Source organism: Sorex fumeus, unplaced genomic scaffold (assembly GCF_029834395.1).
Source record: "Sorex fumeus unplaced genomic scaffold, SorFum_2.1 ptg000007l, whole genome shotgun sequence".
In the NCBI taxonomy this organism is placed as follows: domain Eukaryota; kingdom Metazoa; phylum Chordata; class Mammalia; order Eulipotyphla; family Soricidae; genus Sorex; species Sorex fumeus.
The window spans coordinates 8294940-8312339 of NW_026606064.1; the positions used below are offsets into that span (position 1 = coordinate 8294940).

Consider the following 17400-nt stretch of genomic DNA (forward strand, 5'->3'; position numbering starts at 1 on the left):
CTACCTGCTGTATGTACTGTTGGTCTGGCCCATGTGTGCTCAAATTCTGGGAAGACTCTTTTGAAAACCCATGCTTGTACACACAATAGATTTCAATGATTTATAGGCAGGTTCAAATAAATGCGTTCAGAGTGGGTTTAAATGCATTCAGAGTGGGTTTTTTGTTGTTGTAGACTGCCTTAAAATGATTGAAAAGACAACTTCCTATGTATAGCATTATTGAAAATGGTTTTTTCCATGTGAAAACTCAGGCTGAATACGTAGATTGCCTTTTTTTTGGGGGGGGGAGGTGAACACCCAGCAGTACTCAGGGATCACTCTTGGTGGGGCTCTGGGAACCATGTGGGGTATTGGGGATCTGACCTGGCTTAAGCAGATGCAAGGCAAGCTCCTTACCCATGGTATTTTCTCTGATGCCTGTCTTATGCCATTAGGAAACAACATTGTTGGGTTACAGGTATGGCTTAGTAGTAGAGCACTTGCCTTGTGTGTGTCAGGCTCTCGATTTGATTCTCAACAATAGATGGTCATCCAGCACCAGCCAGGTGTGGCCCCAAAACCACAAATTAATAAAGGAAGAGGGGCTGGAGAGGTAGTACAGTGGGGAGGGCACTTGTCTTGCACAGCTAACTCGTGTTCTATCCCCGGCATACAACATAGTCCCCACCCACCTAGTACTGCCAGGAATAACTCCTGAGTAAAGAGCCAGGAGTAACCCCTGAGCATTGCCAGGTGGTTGCCCCCCAAAAAACCTCCCACCCCCCAAGAAAGGAAATAAACATCTCTCTTCGGGGAAGGGGGTCTTAAGACTTTAGGTCTCTGTCTCTCGCTTTTTCTTTTATCATCCTTTTTGCACTTTCCAGTGTAGGCATTTCCCTTGGCAGCCTTGAAGGCAGGACTTGGAGAATGGAGGTTTGTGGAAATTTGAGCAGTTTATAGAAGCAGTCTTAGCCTTCAAGATTTTTTATTGTGTTTAGAAATAAGTCATCGATTCTGTGGTTCTCTTGTTTGCTTTTACCTTCAGTTAACTTCTTTTTTCCCCCTTGTGCTGTATGCTAGATTCATTTACAAGGCAGGAACTCGATTGCTTTTGAAGTGTTTTATGCCTAGCACCTACCTGTTCAGGAAGATTGTTTTGGGCGAAACAATGCTCCTTCACATTAGTGACATAATCCTCAAATGCAAAGAGTTTATGCAGCTTTTACTGCAGTTTCCCCACCCAAAATCAGATCCTAAAACCCAGCTGTTTCAGCAACCTAGATATATCTTTGGAATCCTCATCATTTTGCTGTTTGTAATTTTTGGACAAGCTTCCCCTCTTTTTTTTCTTTTTTTCCCCCTTTTTCTACTCTAATCCCCCATCTTTTAGTTGATGTTTGTTGTTTTTTTGTTTTGGGTGTTATGTGGATATTGGGACATTTCTACCATTGCATTGCTCAGGAGCTATTTCTGGTGCCAGCGGTGTTCTGGGACCATATGGGATGCTGGGGAAACAGGGGAGGCACCTTATCTTTTTGCCCTAAATTGATATTTATCTCTTTATGGTTTGGGGGCCACATAAGGTGGTGCTCAGGGGTCGCTTCCTGGTGGGACTCGGGTGACCATATGTGGTGCCAGGGATTGAACCCCGATCAGCCGCGTGCAAGCCGAGTGCCTTCCCTCCTGTACTGTCTCTCCAGAGTTGATGTTTTAAACTTGGAAAGATGTCCAATCCACCCTACCTTTGAAATATTGTGTACTTTGAGAAAGGGGGAAGGTGGGGCTTTTTATTTATTTATTCTTAAATCTTTAGCTGTGGTGACAGACTTTCTTTGGAAAGAAGGTACATAGCTGAAATTATAAGAAATGTAGGCATGGCCCACTTACTTTTTTTTCCTTGGTTTTTTAGAGTGAAGACATAGTCCAGAGAGAGAGAGTTGTAAAGCCACAGGTATGGGCTAACTGCTGGTTGGGTGTTTTCTCTGGGCATCTTTCCTGCATGAGCTTGTTGTGCAGATGGGGAAGTTCCCTTCAGAGAGGTGGTGACTTTCCCCTATACTCAGATACCGTTTCCCATTCTTCTAGTTCTAGGAAACTAGAACTAGTTTCTTGGTTTCTTGCTCTTGATCAACTTTCTCCTTGGCTATTGTCCTGGACAGCCTTCTGCCTCCCTTCGACTAGCTGCTGGAGTGGGAGCGGGGAGAGTGCCGGGGGGTTCTGCGGGGCCGTCTAGTCCATGCAGCAGCTGGCTTTCTTTTCCCGGGGACAGCCGAGTGAGTGGATTCCACATGCACACATACTATATTACCTTCCTAGATGCAGAATTCTTGCCGTGAACTAATTCTTTAACCAGAACCCAGCTTAAAGTTTGAGCTTAACAGCAGTATTGTTACCAACTAAAATTGCATGTAAGTTCCAATATTAGGTTGGAATTTGAAGCTCTGACCTAATTTTTGAAAGGTGGTTATAATTTATTAAGTTTAGTTGCAAAACTCCAAGGGAAGTGCTGACCTTTTGCTAAGCACAAAAGAGGAGGGTCATTTTCTTTAATACTGATTGGAGGAGGAAATGATTAAGGGTAGTGGAAGAAATTGTCAAAAACTTTGGAGGGGGGACAGGAGAGGTAGTACAGCGGGTATAGGGTGCTTGCCTTGCATGTGGTCAGACCAAGTTTGATCCCCAACATCCTGTATGGTTCCTGAACTCTGCCAGGAGTAATTCCTGAGTGCAGAGCTAGGGGTAACCCCTAAGCATCATTTGGGTGTGGCCAAAAACACTGTTTTTAAAAATAATTTTTTTTTGGTGCAGGTGCCTGTCCCTAGTGATACTCAAGACCCCAGTGTCTCTGCCGATGATTCTTGGCCAATCGAACCAGTGATTCAGTGCTTGGATCCTGTGATGTTGGGGGTTACCTGAGACACCCCAGGGAATTGTGGCAGGGACAGAGGGGGGGTTGTTAGGGAGTCATTTGGATCTGGGGATTCACCTGGAACTAGGCACATGCACGTCATTGCTTTAACCCTGTACTTTTCGTACCTAAAACACTTTTTAGGTCTTAAAGATGGTAATTTTCTTCCCTTCAGCCATCATCATATACTCGGTGTATCGTATATAATACTACAGGCAGCCCACTTAAAAGTTACCAGACTTTTCAGTGTCTTTTAGCTAAGTGATTTGGGATTTGAAATCAAGGTGCGTCAAAGGCCAAGGTGCTTACCTTGAGTGCCATTGATCCTGGCACCACATTGGGTCCCCTGGGTATTTTCAGGAGCGATCATAAAGATAGAGCCAGGAATAAGGTGGTCGGAATGCTGCCCTAGCTCCACGCCAGAAAAATCTCAACTTTTTAATTAATTTTTTAAAATTTTCAACGTTTGAAAGATTTTTTTTTTGCTTAATATTTATGCTTAATGATTTTGAAAAGTAAAAGGGTCCCACAAAAGGGAATGCCACAGAGATAATCACCAATTTAGGTTAAAATGTTTTTTAAGTATTTAAGATGCTAGTTTGGGTTCTCTAGGAGACACACTCCCCCACCCCATCCTCACCCCCACAACAGTGTACAGGAATCACTACAGCCTCTGTGCCCAGGAATCACTCCTGGTCCACTCGGGACCATATAGGGTGCTCGGTATCGAACCCAGGTCATCCACGTGCAAGGCAAGTGCCCTGCCCTCTTTATTACCTCTCCAGCACCCCCATTTATATATTTTTTTCTTTCTTTTTTTTCAAATGGACACCGTGCTCTCTGGTACTTGGAGCCAACTAGGGTCATAAACCATGGTTCTTGCAGGATAAGGGCAGCCCTGCAGTGCCAGAGACCCACACAGCCTCTGGAACCATCTCCTAGACCAGCACATTTTGTTTATTTGGGACTGTGCTGGCTTCCTGCTTAGGAGTCATTTGCAGTGCTCAGGGCCTTGGGTGCTGGGAATTCAACCTCGGCCTCCCATCTGAGGAACATACCTATACAGTTTTGAAAATTTTTTGGTTTTTTTTTTTTTTGTTTGGTGGTTGTTCCTGGCTCTGTGTTCATGGATTGTTCCTGCGGGCTTGCGGGTTTAAACCCAGCTTGGCCGTGTGTAACCCATTGTACTATTGGTCTGACTCCAAGTATTAAACTTTTTTTTTTTTTTTTTTTTTTTTGCTTTTTGGGTCACAACAAAGTCTCCAATGGAGATGTTACTGGGCCCGCTCGAGCAAATCGAGCTTTTTGGGTCACACGCAGTGATGCACAGGGGTTACTCCTGGCTCTGCACTCAGGAATTAACTCCTGGCGGTGCTCAGGGGACCATATAGGATGCTGGGAATCGAACCCGGGTTGGCCGTGTGCAAGGCAAATGCCCTACCCTCTGTGCTATCGCTCCAGCTCCCAGTATTGAACTTTTTTGTGTGTAATTCTAGTCTATGAAATTTGTTGTTGTTTGTTTTAGGGCCATAACTGGCTCTGCACTTAAGACTTACTCCTCGTAGTCCTTGGGAACCATTTAGGACACCAGCGATTGAACCATGTTCACGCATATGCAAGGCAGGCATCTTACCTGCTGTGCTCTCTCCAGCCCCTAGTATAAGAAAATTTTACATTAATTAGGTTGCTGCTTTTGTGGTTGGGGAGTGGTTTGGGTCACACCTAGCACAGGGCACCGACTTCTGGCTCTGCTCAGGAGTGCCCTGTTAGCACTCTCAGGACCTTTTGTGGTGCTGGGACTTTGAACTAGGGGTGGCAGTATGCAACCCTAGTTCAGATCTTAATCCCTGTCCTATCTCTCCAACCCTTGGTTGGTTATTTTCAACTGCTTGCTTCTTTTCTGCATGCCTTCTAAAGTTATCTTCACTGCCAGGTGCTCTGGGGGTAAATTAACCAGCCCACGTGAAGTTATAAGTTATCCCTAGATTTTGACATGCTTCCTTATATAGACTGGTGATTTTTAATGACACAGTATTTCTCATATTTAGCAGTGGGCTTTAGTTTTCTTCAACGTTCATATAGCCATAAGTTTTTTGTTCTTTCAAACACATTTTGATTATCTGGATAGAGGATGAAGTCTATCACTTGTCATTCAACTTCGTTAAGTCGCTCACAATGGAGGGCCCAGTGTCTGCACAGGCCCCGGCACCCTTTGCAGCTGGCTGTGCTTTTCCTCGCTCATGGCAAAACAGAATGCTTTTGACTTAGGCCGTTTCTTCTAATCCCGTTTTCAAACTCTTGATTTTGATTCCAGTATTCTAAATTCTGAAATGTGCTGCTATTCTTTTGCCTGTTTTCCATATCTACTGGTTCTTGCTGTTACAGCAGGCTGATTACCCGTACACTCACATCATCAGGTTTCAGTTGCTACCCTTAGAAAAGTAGCCAACATTCAAGGCAAAGAAAGCTGAGACAGACAGCCAACCAGGGAAGGAAGAGGAACCCATAAATGTCAATTCATAGGAGCAGACAGGTGAAAAGCAGCTGAGGAAAGGTTATAGCTAGCCTTTGCAGTGGGCCTTTGTATACGAGTCTTCCTGCTGTCTCTGTTTCTAATACAGCTCTTGGCAGAGAAGCCTGGCCTGCTGATTAAGAATGACTTGGTGCTTGCTCTTCAAGCTCTTGCTTCTTGTATCTGTTTCTCTTCGCTTAGCTTGCCTTTTCCATTCTGCAGATGCCTGTGTTCTCTCTTAAACATGAGCATCCTCTCTGTCTCTTCCCTCACGTCTTTCTAAGGCAATTTTATTTAATTAAAAACTATGTTTCTCAGAGAAAGGGAGGGAGGGAGAGAAGAAAGGAGGAAGGGAGGGAGGGAGGGAGGGAAGGAAGGAAGGAAGGAAGGAAGGAAGGAAGGAAGGAAGGAAGGAAGGAAGGAAATAAATGACTTTAGGGGGCTGGAGCGATGGTACAGAGGGTGGGGTGCTTGCCTTGTGTGCACCCAACCCTGGTTCTATCTCGTATGGCCCCTCAAGCACCGCCAGGAGTAATTCCAGATTGCAGAGCCTGAGTAAGTCCTGAGTACTGCCAGGTGTGTCCGAGAAAGAAACATCATCATCATCATCATAATTTAGGGGCTGTTTTTCTGTGGCTTTTTAAATGCTTCTTTTTATTTTTTGGATTCATTTTCCCCCCTTTTGCCCACACCCTGCTGTGCTCAGGCTTACTCCTTCTGTGTGCTCAGGGATCACTCTTGGCCTTATTCCAGGGATCATGAGGTGGGGGGATCAAACCCAGGTCAACTGTGTGCAGGACAGTCATCTTACCTGCTGTACTGTATCCTTAACCCTTTATTTTCTTTCTCCATTTTTGGGGTGGGAGGGGGTAGGGGGGCTTCAATACCTAGCGGATCTCAGGGCTTGCTCCTGACAGTGTACTGAGGAGTCCTATGGGACGCAGAGATGGAGCCTGGGTTAACTGCATGCAAGGCAAGTGTCCTACCTGCTATACTGCTGCTCTATGCCCCTAATTCTTTTTAGTTTCTCCCATTAACATCAGCTTCATTCTGTTTCCCTAGTTTTTTTCGGGGACAGGTTTAGGGGCACACTTGGCAGTGCTCAAGGATTACTCCTGGCTCTGCACTCAGTGATCACTCCTGGTGGGACTCGAGACCATATGGGGTGTAAAGCCCAAGTTGGCCGTGTGCAAGGCAAGCTTCCCTGCCCATTGTAGTATTTCTCCAGCCCTGAGCATGTTTAATTTAATTAAAGCAGATAATTCTTATGACCTACTAAAGAGAAATAGCTGTCCTTTTTTTGGGGGTGGAGTTGAGGGGGGGACACAGTGACTCCATGATGGTTTTTTTACTCAATCTGTTGGTGCCGGGGCCACCAGAGATCGCGGGGGTGCCTGTGTCTCTGGGACTGGAACTGGGGCTCTTCATGCAAAGCGTGCACTGCAGCCCTTTGAACTAACTCTCTGGCCTGGAGAGATTCATTCTTTCATGTACTAACATTTCCATCTTATAAAAAATTTGAAGTATTTGAGGGGTGGGGTGGGCCACGCCTCACAGTGCTCCGGAGCTACTCCTCCCTCTGCGCTTCGGGGCACTCCTGTTAGTGCCCGGAAGAGCGTGTGTGATGCCAGGGAGTGAGCCTGGGGTTGTCCACATTCAAGGTTAGCGCCTCAGGCCTGGTGCTCTCTCTGGCCTCTACATTTCCAACTTTTTAAGCAGTGCGACTGGGTAAATCATAGCATGGGTTTTTCAGCATTACTCTAAATCAGTGCTTTCCCATCTGTGGCTTGGTAAAATTTGTGGTAAGGCATGCGGAGCTTTTAATCCACTGAACAGTGCCAGAAGATTCAAAGTCTTCTGTGTTTAATTACGTCATGGATGTGATCTTGCCTAAAACAGGGCTATAATTAAAAATCATGTTTTTACAGTAACAAAAGTGTAATCACCAGTAGTGGTTAAAAATCTGTTGATTGAATTTTCAAGGTACCCTTGAACTCTAAAATCTAATTTGACTGACCTCCCAGTTCATTCCTTGCCCCTGGTAACTTGCTCTGGGAGAAGCATGTGATCAGTTCCAGCATACATCAGAGAAACTAGGACAGAGCTAACAGCCACGAGAGCAGCTCCAGCTCGGGTTACTGTCTTCCGCCTTCTGGCAGTCGGGCGCTGCGCACGGGGGTGCTAGCTGCTCGCTGCTTCACGCGTTGCCTGTGTTTGCTTCTTCCTCTGAAAGGCTGGCAGAGAGCTTCGGCCATCGCTCTGTAAAGCAGGAGATCGAGTGAGCCAGGGTCTTGGGAAGGAGAAAAAGATCATTATTTCCCACTATGACTTGTTTTGGGGTGATATGTGTCTGGAAAAGACCGTTTCTGCCACCCTTGGCCTGATGCAGATGGGCATCAGTCATCCTTGCTTTGACTAGTCCTGTGCCATACATGCTAGCGCTCCCCCACCACCCCTGCCCCTACCCCACCCTTTCCTTTCCTTTAAAAGTAACTGTACATTTAGGAGTTTGTTCATTTACCTTTTTACAGGCTGGTCATAAATTCCCTTTTTCAAAAGTTCCCTGTGTTGTGAACTGAGCTTGAGTGAAGTGAAATCTTGGAGGTAAGGCACCCTCATGATGAAAATGGAAAGAAGGCCTGGGGTTTTGGGGCCACACCTGGATACGCTCAGGGCTCACTCCTGATGGGGACCATGTGTGGTGCAGGGATCAAACCCTCGTCAGTCATGTGCAAGATAAGCACTTTACCTACTGTACTATTCCTCCGGCCCCTGTCTGGCCCTCTAAAGCAGGAATATTTGGCTTGTTTTGGGGCCACACCCGCAGGTGCTCAGGGGTTACACCTGATTGCTCTCAGGGTTCGCTGCTGGGAGTCCTGGGAAACCCTGTGGAATGCTGGGAATCCAACCTGGGTCAGCCACATACAAGACAGGCGCCTTACCTAGAAGTGGGACTTTGTAAAGGCCTTTCCTCTGATGAAGAGTATTGGCAGCATACTAGGAAACACGGTTGGAGCCAGAGAGTTCATCTGACGAGTACATTTTTTGCATGCAAGAAGCCCAGAATCTATCCCTGGGTTTCTATTTCTGGCACAGCGTGGTGCTCTGAGCACCAGGGGGAAGAAAGAAAAAAGTAAACAGACTGTCCAGTGCAGGGAGTGGTATGGGAGCAGAAGTTTCTGGAGCCTGGTTCTTTGGCCAGCTTGTCTCTGGCTTCTGTGGGCTTGACCACTCCTTTTTAAGCAACTCTTCTGAGACTGGTTTGGACCCAAGCATGGGGCTCATTGCTGTCTCGGGCACATGGGAAACTAAGTTCAGACTAAGTCCCCGGTTCTTCCTAAGAAGCATTTTCAGACCAGTGAGGTGAGCTTTCCCCACCCACTTCCCTGCCTCAGATAGTTACAGGCTTTGGGGGCCCTCAGAAACTGATCTGTAGGGAGGAATCGGGAAGAAACTTTGTGTTTCTTCTGCTCTGTTAGCCACTGTTATCTTCATGGATCTGACACTCTTATTTATCTGACAGTGCACTTAGTACTGCTTCGCCAGGGAAAATCACACAAAACAAGCCTGGCGCATCAGCACTTTCATTGTGTGCTGGGCTGTACCTCCCTTCACATGCTCACATCCCCTTTAATCCAGACTCCCCTCCCCGTCCCCCAGTCCTGCCTGTTTCTGTGGCACTTACTGCTGCTTTCCCTGAGCTCCTGTTTCCACTTTGTGTTTTTTGTGGGGCCCAGGAAGCTAAAGCTGTGTGTATTTGTGCATCAGACAAGTGCAGCAAGTTTATATCATTGGCTTCTGAAGGGGAGAGTGAGGTGATGGCTGCGTTTAAGTTGGATTTCCTCCCAGAAATGATGGTGGATCATTGCTCTTTGAATTCCAGTCCTGTGTAAGTATTTTTGCTAATTTTTATCATAAGCGTAGGAACTGGGCGTTTGTCTTTGTTATTTAATGAACCTGTTCCCTCCCTCAAGAAAAAAAAATGGGTGAGGTAGCAAAAGTCCACATTATTACTTTTTATTGTAGTCTGATTCTAATTACTGTTGATTTCCTCAGGGCTTTAACTGTACTTACAGATGCATTTTTGTATATGACAACGATATGAACTCAAGTGTGCTGGAGTCATTTTCTTTAAGTTGCGGTGTTTTTCCATGTGATAGATTGCAAGATTTGGGTGGGGTGTGTGTGTGAGGGTTTCTCAATTAATACTCCAGGGGTCCCTGGGGCTACTCCCAGCAGTGCAGTGTTCCTGGGGCCACCAGGGCCATTCCCAGTAGAGTTCGGGGGGCCAGGTGGTGGTGGGGATCAAACCTGGGGCCTTGAGTGTGCAAAGCATGCACTCTGACCTTTGAGTTGTCTCTCCCAAGTTTTTTTTTTCTGTTTTTGTTTTTTGGGGCCACATCTGGTATTGTTCAAAGCCTGTTCCTGGCTCAGTGCAAGGGAGGCGCTACTGGTTATGCTTAGGACCCAGATCTCCTGCTCACACAGCATTTGCTCCAGCTCTTTGAGGGTTGGGGCATGGGGGTAGGGAGGATTGGACCATACCCAGCATTGCTCAGGGCTCACACCTGGTAGTGTCTCGGGACTATATGTGGTGCTGGGAATCCAGCTGGTGCCAACAGTGTGCTGGGTAAGAGCCTTAACCCTTAGACTCTTTCTAGACCTAAGATTTTTTTTTTTAATTGTAGCTTTATTGTTTTGGATTGGGCAAGCAGTTTTCAAGTGCTCTTTTGCAAAGCGTGTTTGTTTTAGTGATCAAATTCTCAGGCTCATCCAGAGGAATAGTTTAGAATATCAGTAGTCTACAGAGTACTGGATTGGCAGGTACACTCATCCTGGACCTCCAGTTTTCCCTTAGGTCTTCAAGAAAATGCAACTTAATGCATGATTTTAAGAGTGTTGGCGGTGCTCCATACCCAATAATCCCTGTCCTTTGCCACTTTTTCTCTCATGGTGGTTGCCTTCAGAGCAGTGCTCACTGTTGATACTCTGGCTGAATGCTCGGGCAGGTGGGTGTGGAACTGCTCTTGCCCTGTGCTGCTCACAGGCCTCCAGGGCCACACTTGGGGAGGGTAGATAGTGCCCACAGGTCAGACGCCCGGCTGTCTCCCCAGATCAAACCTCGTCAGTTTTGTTTGGCAATTTGTCCGGGTTTTGAACATGAGAATGAGAATCCCTGTCATTTTACAGAAATGTTGAGAAAGGACCATCCCAGACAAAGGCACCATCTTCGGGCCTGAAAGTGTTAGAGTACGTGCCTTGCATGTGTGAGACCCTTGATTTGATCCCAAGCACTGCACTGACCTCAGCACTGACAAAACAGGGTATGGCCCTTTGCACTGCCTAGAGTGACTCCCTCATGGTCCCTGAGCTCCCCCAGCGACACTAGTGCAGTCCACAGCTAAGGTGCCAAGCTGGCCTTGAGTTCCAGCTGCCCTTGAGTCTTAATGCTGGACTTAGTAGAACACATAACTCTTGATTTTGAATACTCTAACCAGGCATCAGAATAGGAACCGGAGAGATAGTGCAGTAGGTAGGGTGCTTGCTTTGCACATGGCTGACCCAGTTCAGTCCCCAGCTCCTCATATGGTTCTCCTAGTCCCTCCAGGAGTGATTCCTGAGCTCAGTGCTAGGAGTGAGTCATGAACACAGCCTGATGTGGCCTCCAAACAAAACAACCCCAAAACCAAGAGTATCAGCTCTTCCCCAGGAAATACATTACAGCCCCGGTGTGTTAGTTCCTCTACCCTGGGATTAGGTCTGATAGGTGTGGGTAATAGTCTAAATTGTTCTTTGTGAAATGCTTTAGGGAGGGGCCCTCAAAATTAGCCGGCTGTTTTGTTTAAAATGGATCCTATGCCTTTTCTCTAAAATAATAGAAATTTAGACATGTCTTTATGATGAGGTTCTTTAACAGGTCAAAATCACGTTAAATGCCATCACAAGGAGCTGATGACAAGAAAAACATTCCCATACACCAGATAAGTCATCCCCAGAGACAGAACTTGGTGGCTCAGATTACCCTTTATTGTAACTGACTGCTTTGCCACTTCCCAGTGTTCAACCCTTTTACGTTGAATTTTGATCTCTCCCTCCCTTTGCCATCGATGTTTTGTGATAACTGAGGGTTTCACACACTTGATCGTGGTGCTCACCGAGGGTCGTTTGTCAGGCTGCCGCCCACCCAGGCATACGCTCCTGCAGTCATGGTGTTTGCACAGATGCTCACTTGGTTGAGGCACACGGTTATGGTTGTGATGCTCTCTGGTGGTTGCCATGGTGCCCGTGTGTGTGTGTGTGTGTGTGTGCGTGCATGCGTTTGTGCGTGTATGCGTGCACATGCTGCTGCACAGGCATACTACCCTGTCTGCAAGGAACAGACACCAGGCGCACACAATTTGAAGGATTTTCTTGTTAGCATGCCTGGAGTCTTGGAATACAGCATAGGGACCTCCATGGTAAGAAGCCCCACATCTCCCACTTTCTGATCAGGGCCCCGAGGGTCAGACTCTCTGTAACGCGGCTCTTTCCTGCCTAGGTATTGGTTGGTTGGTTGGTTGGTTGGTTTTTTCTTTTCTTATAATCTATTTACAAGGTGATTTACAAAGTTTCTCATAGCTGAGTTTCAGATATATAATTTCCCGACACTAATCTCATCACCAGTGTCAGGAATCACTCCGGACTGGGCTCAGGGACCATCGGGGGTGTTGGGAATCAAACAGGATTGGCGTGTACAAGACAAGTGCCCGCCCACTGTTCCATCCCTTTCACCCCTGCTCTTCCCCCGCCTTGAAACTGGCTGCAGTGTGGCTTCCAACCTATCATCTTCTCTTTCTCTCAAACTGAGGTTTAATCCACACAGGTTTAATCTTATGTTTTCATACTGCGACAGAGTGCAGTTCTGTGGTTTTTTACTTCATCCACAAAGTTGTGAGTTTTCACCGCTGATTCAGTTTTCATCACTCCGAAGTGGAATTGTGTCCTTGATAATAGTCACCTCCATCCTCTTTCCTGGACACCTGTTATTTGGGTATCCTGAGACGTGCTTGAGCTGGACATTGCATATGAGTCTGTGTTTTATCCATGCATAGCAGGAACCTCCGTTACATTTTACCACACTGCCCCTTTCACACTTTTGAGTTGTGACTTTTCTACTCTGTGGAAGTGGGTTGGTTAGGAGATTGGTTAGCCTATCTCAGACTCTGCAGAGCTGCTCTATGGAGGAGAGTTTTCTGATAACAATAAAGTGTTTAAATTTCTCTTGAGCGTGGCCCAAACCCACCTTCCCAACACCAAAGAAAAAGGTTTTGTTTTTCCTCCCCATCTTCCACACTCGATGTTCTTTTTTTTTTTCCTCCAGCACGTTCATGTGAGAATCAAAGCAACGAAGCAGTCTCTGTCTTTATTACTCAATTACTCTGTTGTTTTGTTTGGGGGCCATACCTGGCAGTGCTCAGGCCTTATTTGGGTCTCTGATCTCAAGGATCACTCCTAGCTGGGCTCAGGAACCATATTGGGTGGTGGCAAGAGCCCTTCCCGCTGTACTATCATTCCAGCTCCATCGGGTCCTCATTCTTCATGATTTATCAGGGTCTGTTCTTTTTATTGCCACTTCTGCCAGAGCTGAAACGAAAAGAGGTGGGTTCGTGCCATGCCTTTCCTCTAAGATACCTGCCTCCTTCGCTCCCTTCCCCGGCTTCTCTTGCAAGCTCTGCTTTTCCTTCTTTCATCTTGTTCCCAGGTCTGGACAGTTTCCGTGGGACAGAAGAGTTTCCACAGACTTGTCTCCTGACAAACACCAGAGACACCATCGATTCTTCTCCAGGGGGGTTTCGGATTCGATGTTGCCCTTCAGTGGGTGCAATAAATATAAGTGATTCATTATCATTAGCCTCAGGGAGCTCTTCATTAAATGAGGAGGAAAGACAAAAATTTAAGGATGTCTTCGGTGATCTGTAGCGTAGCTGGCCGGGGAGTGAGGAGCCTTGGTACACACGCCAGGAATCTTGTCCCCGGTGACTTGCTTGTGTGTTGGTTATCTTTACTTGCAGTGCCTCTGTTAGATACAGGGCCTCAAACAGGAGAGGCTTGTGCTCTGCCACTGAGCTACCTCCCCAGCTCTTGCAGTGGTTACTTTTTTTTAAGGGAGTGAGTAGGTGGACAGTCACACTCAGTAGTGGTGGGGGGCCATTCCTGGTGGTACTTTGAGGGATTGTAGCCACTCCCTGTAGTACTGAGGATTGAGCCCCAAGACTTCTGCTTGGAAAATACAGGCTCTAGCCCTCTGAACCATCTCTCCGGCCCCTGCAGTGTTTGTTTCAGCATGCACACTACACGTGTGTAAGGAAGGTCGAGCCTGGAAAGGCACTGTTTCTTACCTCTTTTGATGCAGTAGCAGTGGATGGGAAACCTTGTGGCTGAAGTCTGTGCAGGGCTTTTTTGATCTGTCATTTATGGGAGTGGGTTCCCAAACAATCCTTAGGGGCCACCGGGAGTCCTTGAGCATGTAAGGCAGTTGTGCCTGACCTAAGCCATCACCCTGAGCCCTTGTGGCTGCTCATGCCATAGACAGCCGTCTCCACGGGGTCCCTTCTCTTTTATTGCTGTTCTCAAGCACACAGAGAAATATTCTTTATTCCTCATTGTATATCACATTTGACACTGTCTAATGTGAGGCCCGGCCTTTATTGATGAAAGGAATTGGTCATTCATAACATCGGTTGCATGCTCTCCACAGCATCTGGATATGATAGCTTGCTGAACTCTACCAGGGTTCAAGGTGCTTGGACCTTGTCCTGAGTCCCCTGGCCCTTGTCTTGTAAAATAACAATAAAAATGAAAAGTTGTAGGCTTTGGTTGAGGGGACCAGGGGCCTTGTTTTTCTTTTGTTTGTATCTTATTATTGTTGAGCTTTCCCTAGCCCTTCTTCTTCTTCTTCTTCTTCCCTTTTTGGACCATGCCTGGCAAGCTAAGGGCATCATACGGCATTCCAGGAATCTAACCAAGGTCAACCATGTGCAAGGCATGCACCCTACCTGTGCTATACTCAACCAGTGCCTGATTTATGTTTTAATATACATGTATATTACATGTTTTTGGCTTTGGTGTGACACCGGTCACGCTCAGGGCTTACTCCTGGCTCTGCACTCAGGTGGTGCTCATAGGACCATATGGGATGCCGGGAATTGAACCTAGGTTGCCTGTGTGCAAGGCAGGCATCCTACTTGCTGTACAGTCCCTATATTGAGCATATTTTAAATGACTCCTTCCAGTTGCTATTAAACTTTCTTGTTTGAAGACCGCCCCGATCTTGGGGACTTGAAGCTGCTGTGCTGGGGACTGCCTTGGCAGTTGACCTACATAGCATGAGTAAGGGAGGTTGGCTTCAAGAGGATGTGGACATTAAGAAATGGAGAAGAAAATGCCAGGTCTCCACGGAAATTGTGGAATAACCATGATTCACATGTATTGCTTGTGTTCTTTCGCTTTTGCTGCATCAAGTGGAGAAATGTCATGAGAGGAAACAAACTGAGAAGGCCTCTGCCTCTTTCGAGAGAAGATGCATCTTCCTTGTTGGAATGAATAAGTTCTCAGCACCACTGAGGGGTTAGAGTAACCCTTCCTAGACAAGAAACAGGATTAGAGATTAGCAGTTATTCATTTGTTTTTGGAATATACTCAGTGGTGCTCAGTATACTCCCAACTCTGTACTCTCTCTCTAGTTCCTCTATAAGGTTAAAAGCATTTTTTGTGGTAGTGGTGGGGTGTGCCCAAGCAGTGCCCAGGGTGGTCTGGTGGCCACTCTTGGCTGTACTCTGCCAGGCATGCCCAGTGGCTGAGCATGAGGCATCCACCTGAGGGTGGATTGCTCAGGCACTGCTGTGCTGGGGTCCCAGGGTCTCGGTTCCAGGAATCTAACCAGGGTCCCCAGCAGGTAAATTTTGCACTCCTGTGCTGTCGCTTTTTTTTTTTTTTAAAGGGACCAGTCACATGCAAGGCAAGTGTCTTACCTCCTGTACTAGCTTTCTGGCCCCCGGGTTGTTTGTTTTAGGGCCATACCTGGCAGTGCTCAGGGTTTACTCCTTGCAGTACTCAGGGGATCATATGGGATGCTGAGGATCTACACCAGTCAGCTGCATGCAATTCAGATGTCTTAACCCACTGTACTTTGTATCAGTGCCCCCTACTTCCCACACTCCCATACTGTCTTAACAATTCTAGGTTTTTAGGGTCAGACTTTTTTTTTTCTTTTTTGGGTCACACCCAGCAATGCACAGGAGTTACTCCTGGTTCGTGCACTCTGGAATCTCTCCTGGCGGTGCTCGGGGGACCATATGAGATGCTGGGAATCGAACCTGGGTCGGCCGCGTGCAAGGCAAACGCGCTACCTGCTGTACTATTGCTCCAGCCCCTAGGTTCAGACTTTTAATAGCTACATCAGTTTCATGCATGTATATAGTTACATATATATATATATATATATAAAAATTATACTTGCATGTGTGTGATTCCAGGAATTGAACCCAGAATCATATACCAGGTCCGTGCCCTTAACACCAAACCACATCCCTAGCCATCAATCATGGTTTCATAATGACTTTCTAATGCATGGTATTAAAGTCATAGATTAATGGAAAATTACTAAAGCAGTGCATTCCAAATACTTGAAGAGGGAAGATGGAGGCCAGGGAGTAATATAGCAAGCAAGGTGTTTGCCTTGCATGCAGCCTACCTGAATTTGATCTGGGCACCCCATATGGCTCCTAGCACCCTACCAGGAGTAATCCCTAAGTGTGACCCAAAAGCAAAAAAGGGAAGGGAGGGAAGGATGGGTGGATTGAGTCTTAGGCAATAAGTAATGCTTGGAGCTAGGTTATATTATCTGTTCTTTAATGTAGCCCTCTCTGAACAGCTTTCATTTCGATTTATTTCTATTCGGGTTTAGTTGCTTAGAGGGGAAATTGGAGAACTAAAAACTCTATCTCGTGTTTGCATGCTAACTGCACCTGGTGTTTTCATAGGAATGAAATTAGGATCTAGAGCGCAGTACAGTAGGAAAGAAGGATCTTTCCTTGCACACAGTCAATCTGTGTTCAATTCCCGGCTTCTATACAGTCCCTCGAGCCCACCAGGAATGATCCCTGAGCTAGAGCCAGGAGTAAATCCTGAGCACTGCCAACTGTGGCCCAGAAAACAAAACAGAACCATAAAATGGAAATTAAAAATTGTCTCTTCAGGAGCTATTGAGGAGCCAGAGCAGTACTACAATGGGTAATAGTGCTTGTCTTGCAGCTGACCTGGGACCAATTTCTGGCAGTGCCATATAGACCCCCAAGACCACCAGGAGTGAACCGCAAAACAGAACCAGGAGGAGTAAGCAAACCCTGGGTGTGCTCATCCCCCCAACAAAAGCTTTTTACTAGTTGGAAGAGATAGAGACAGTCAGATTATGTTAAAAGGTAGTCAGTACTGTAATAAAGGTGGAAATTTAGAACCAATAAAGTCTTGGGGCCAGAGAGACGGTTTGCGTACACTGCTGACTGTGTCCCCCAGAAAAAAGAGTCTTCCTGAAAAAGTATGGGAGAACTTACCTTCCAGACATAGTGTTGGTCTTTATGTTCCTTTTTGCCTTTTGCTTTTTAGTTACTGCAGGATTCAGTGAAGATGAGAAATAGCCACCTGACTGTTTTATTATAAGATATTTAGGAATTAGAGAGGTTGAACTGCTTCTCAGATTTTGTATTTTCAAGAATCTTGAAATACTTAGAAGATAGTAGTGGAAAAACTATTTTGCTTTTAAAGAAAATAAGCATTTTTTTAGTATTGGTTATCAGCATGACAAATTAGAATACAGAAGTATGATTGTGATTTTAAGCAGCAAATAAATATTAATCTGACTAGTTATTTGGAATATGAGTTATTTGGAATATGATTTGGATAAGTGTTATGATTAAGGATGGAGAGGTAGCACTAGTGTTGAGGTGCTTACTTAAGTGGCTTC

General features: G+C 46.1%; 1 protein-coding gene across 8 annotated transcripts in view; it reads left to right on the plus strand.

The window, feature by feature from the left end:
• CELF1 (CUGBP Elav-like family member 1) overlaps positions 1 to 17400 on the plus strand; it is an 89379-nt gene that overhangs the window by 48760 nt on the left and 23219 nt on the right. For 2 of the 8 annotated variants that reach the window (XM_056131364.1, XM_056131363.1), the window contains exons 1-2: positions 1916 to 1930; positions 9137 to 9288. The exons of 1 other annotated variant lie outside the window; for it this stretch is intronic. In XM_056131364.1, the coding sequence (XP_055987339.1) occupies positions 9218 to 9288 (71 nt within the window). In that variant the 5' untranslated portion in view covers positions 1916 to 1930; positions 9137 to 9217. Of the gene's footprint in view, positions 1 to 1888; positions 1931 to 7930; positions 8004 to 9136; positions 9289 to 17400 lie in introns of those variants that run through there. 5 more of the 8 variants (XM_056131362.1, XM_056131365.1, XM_056131366.1 and 2 more) reach the window with 4 other exon arrangements.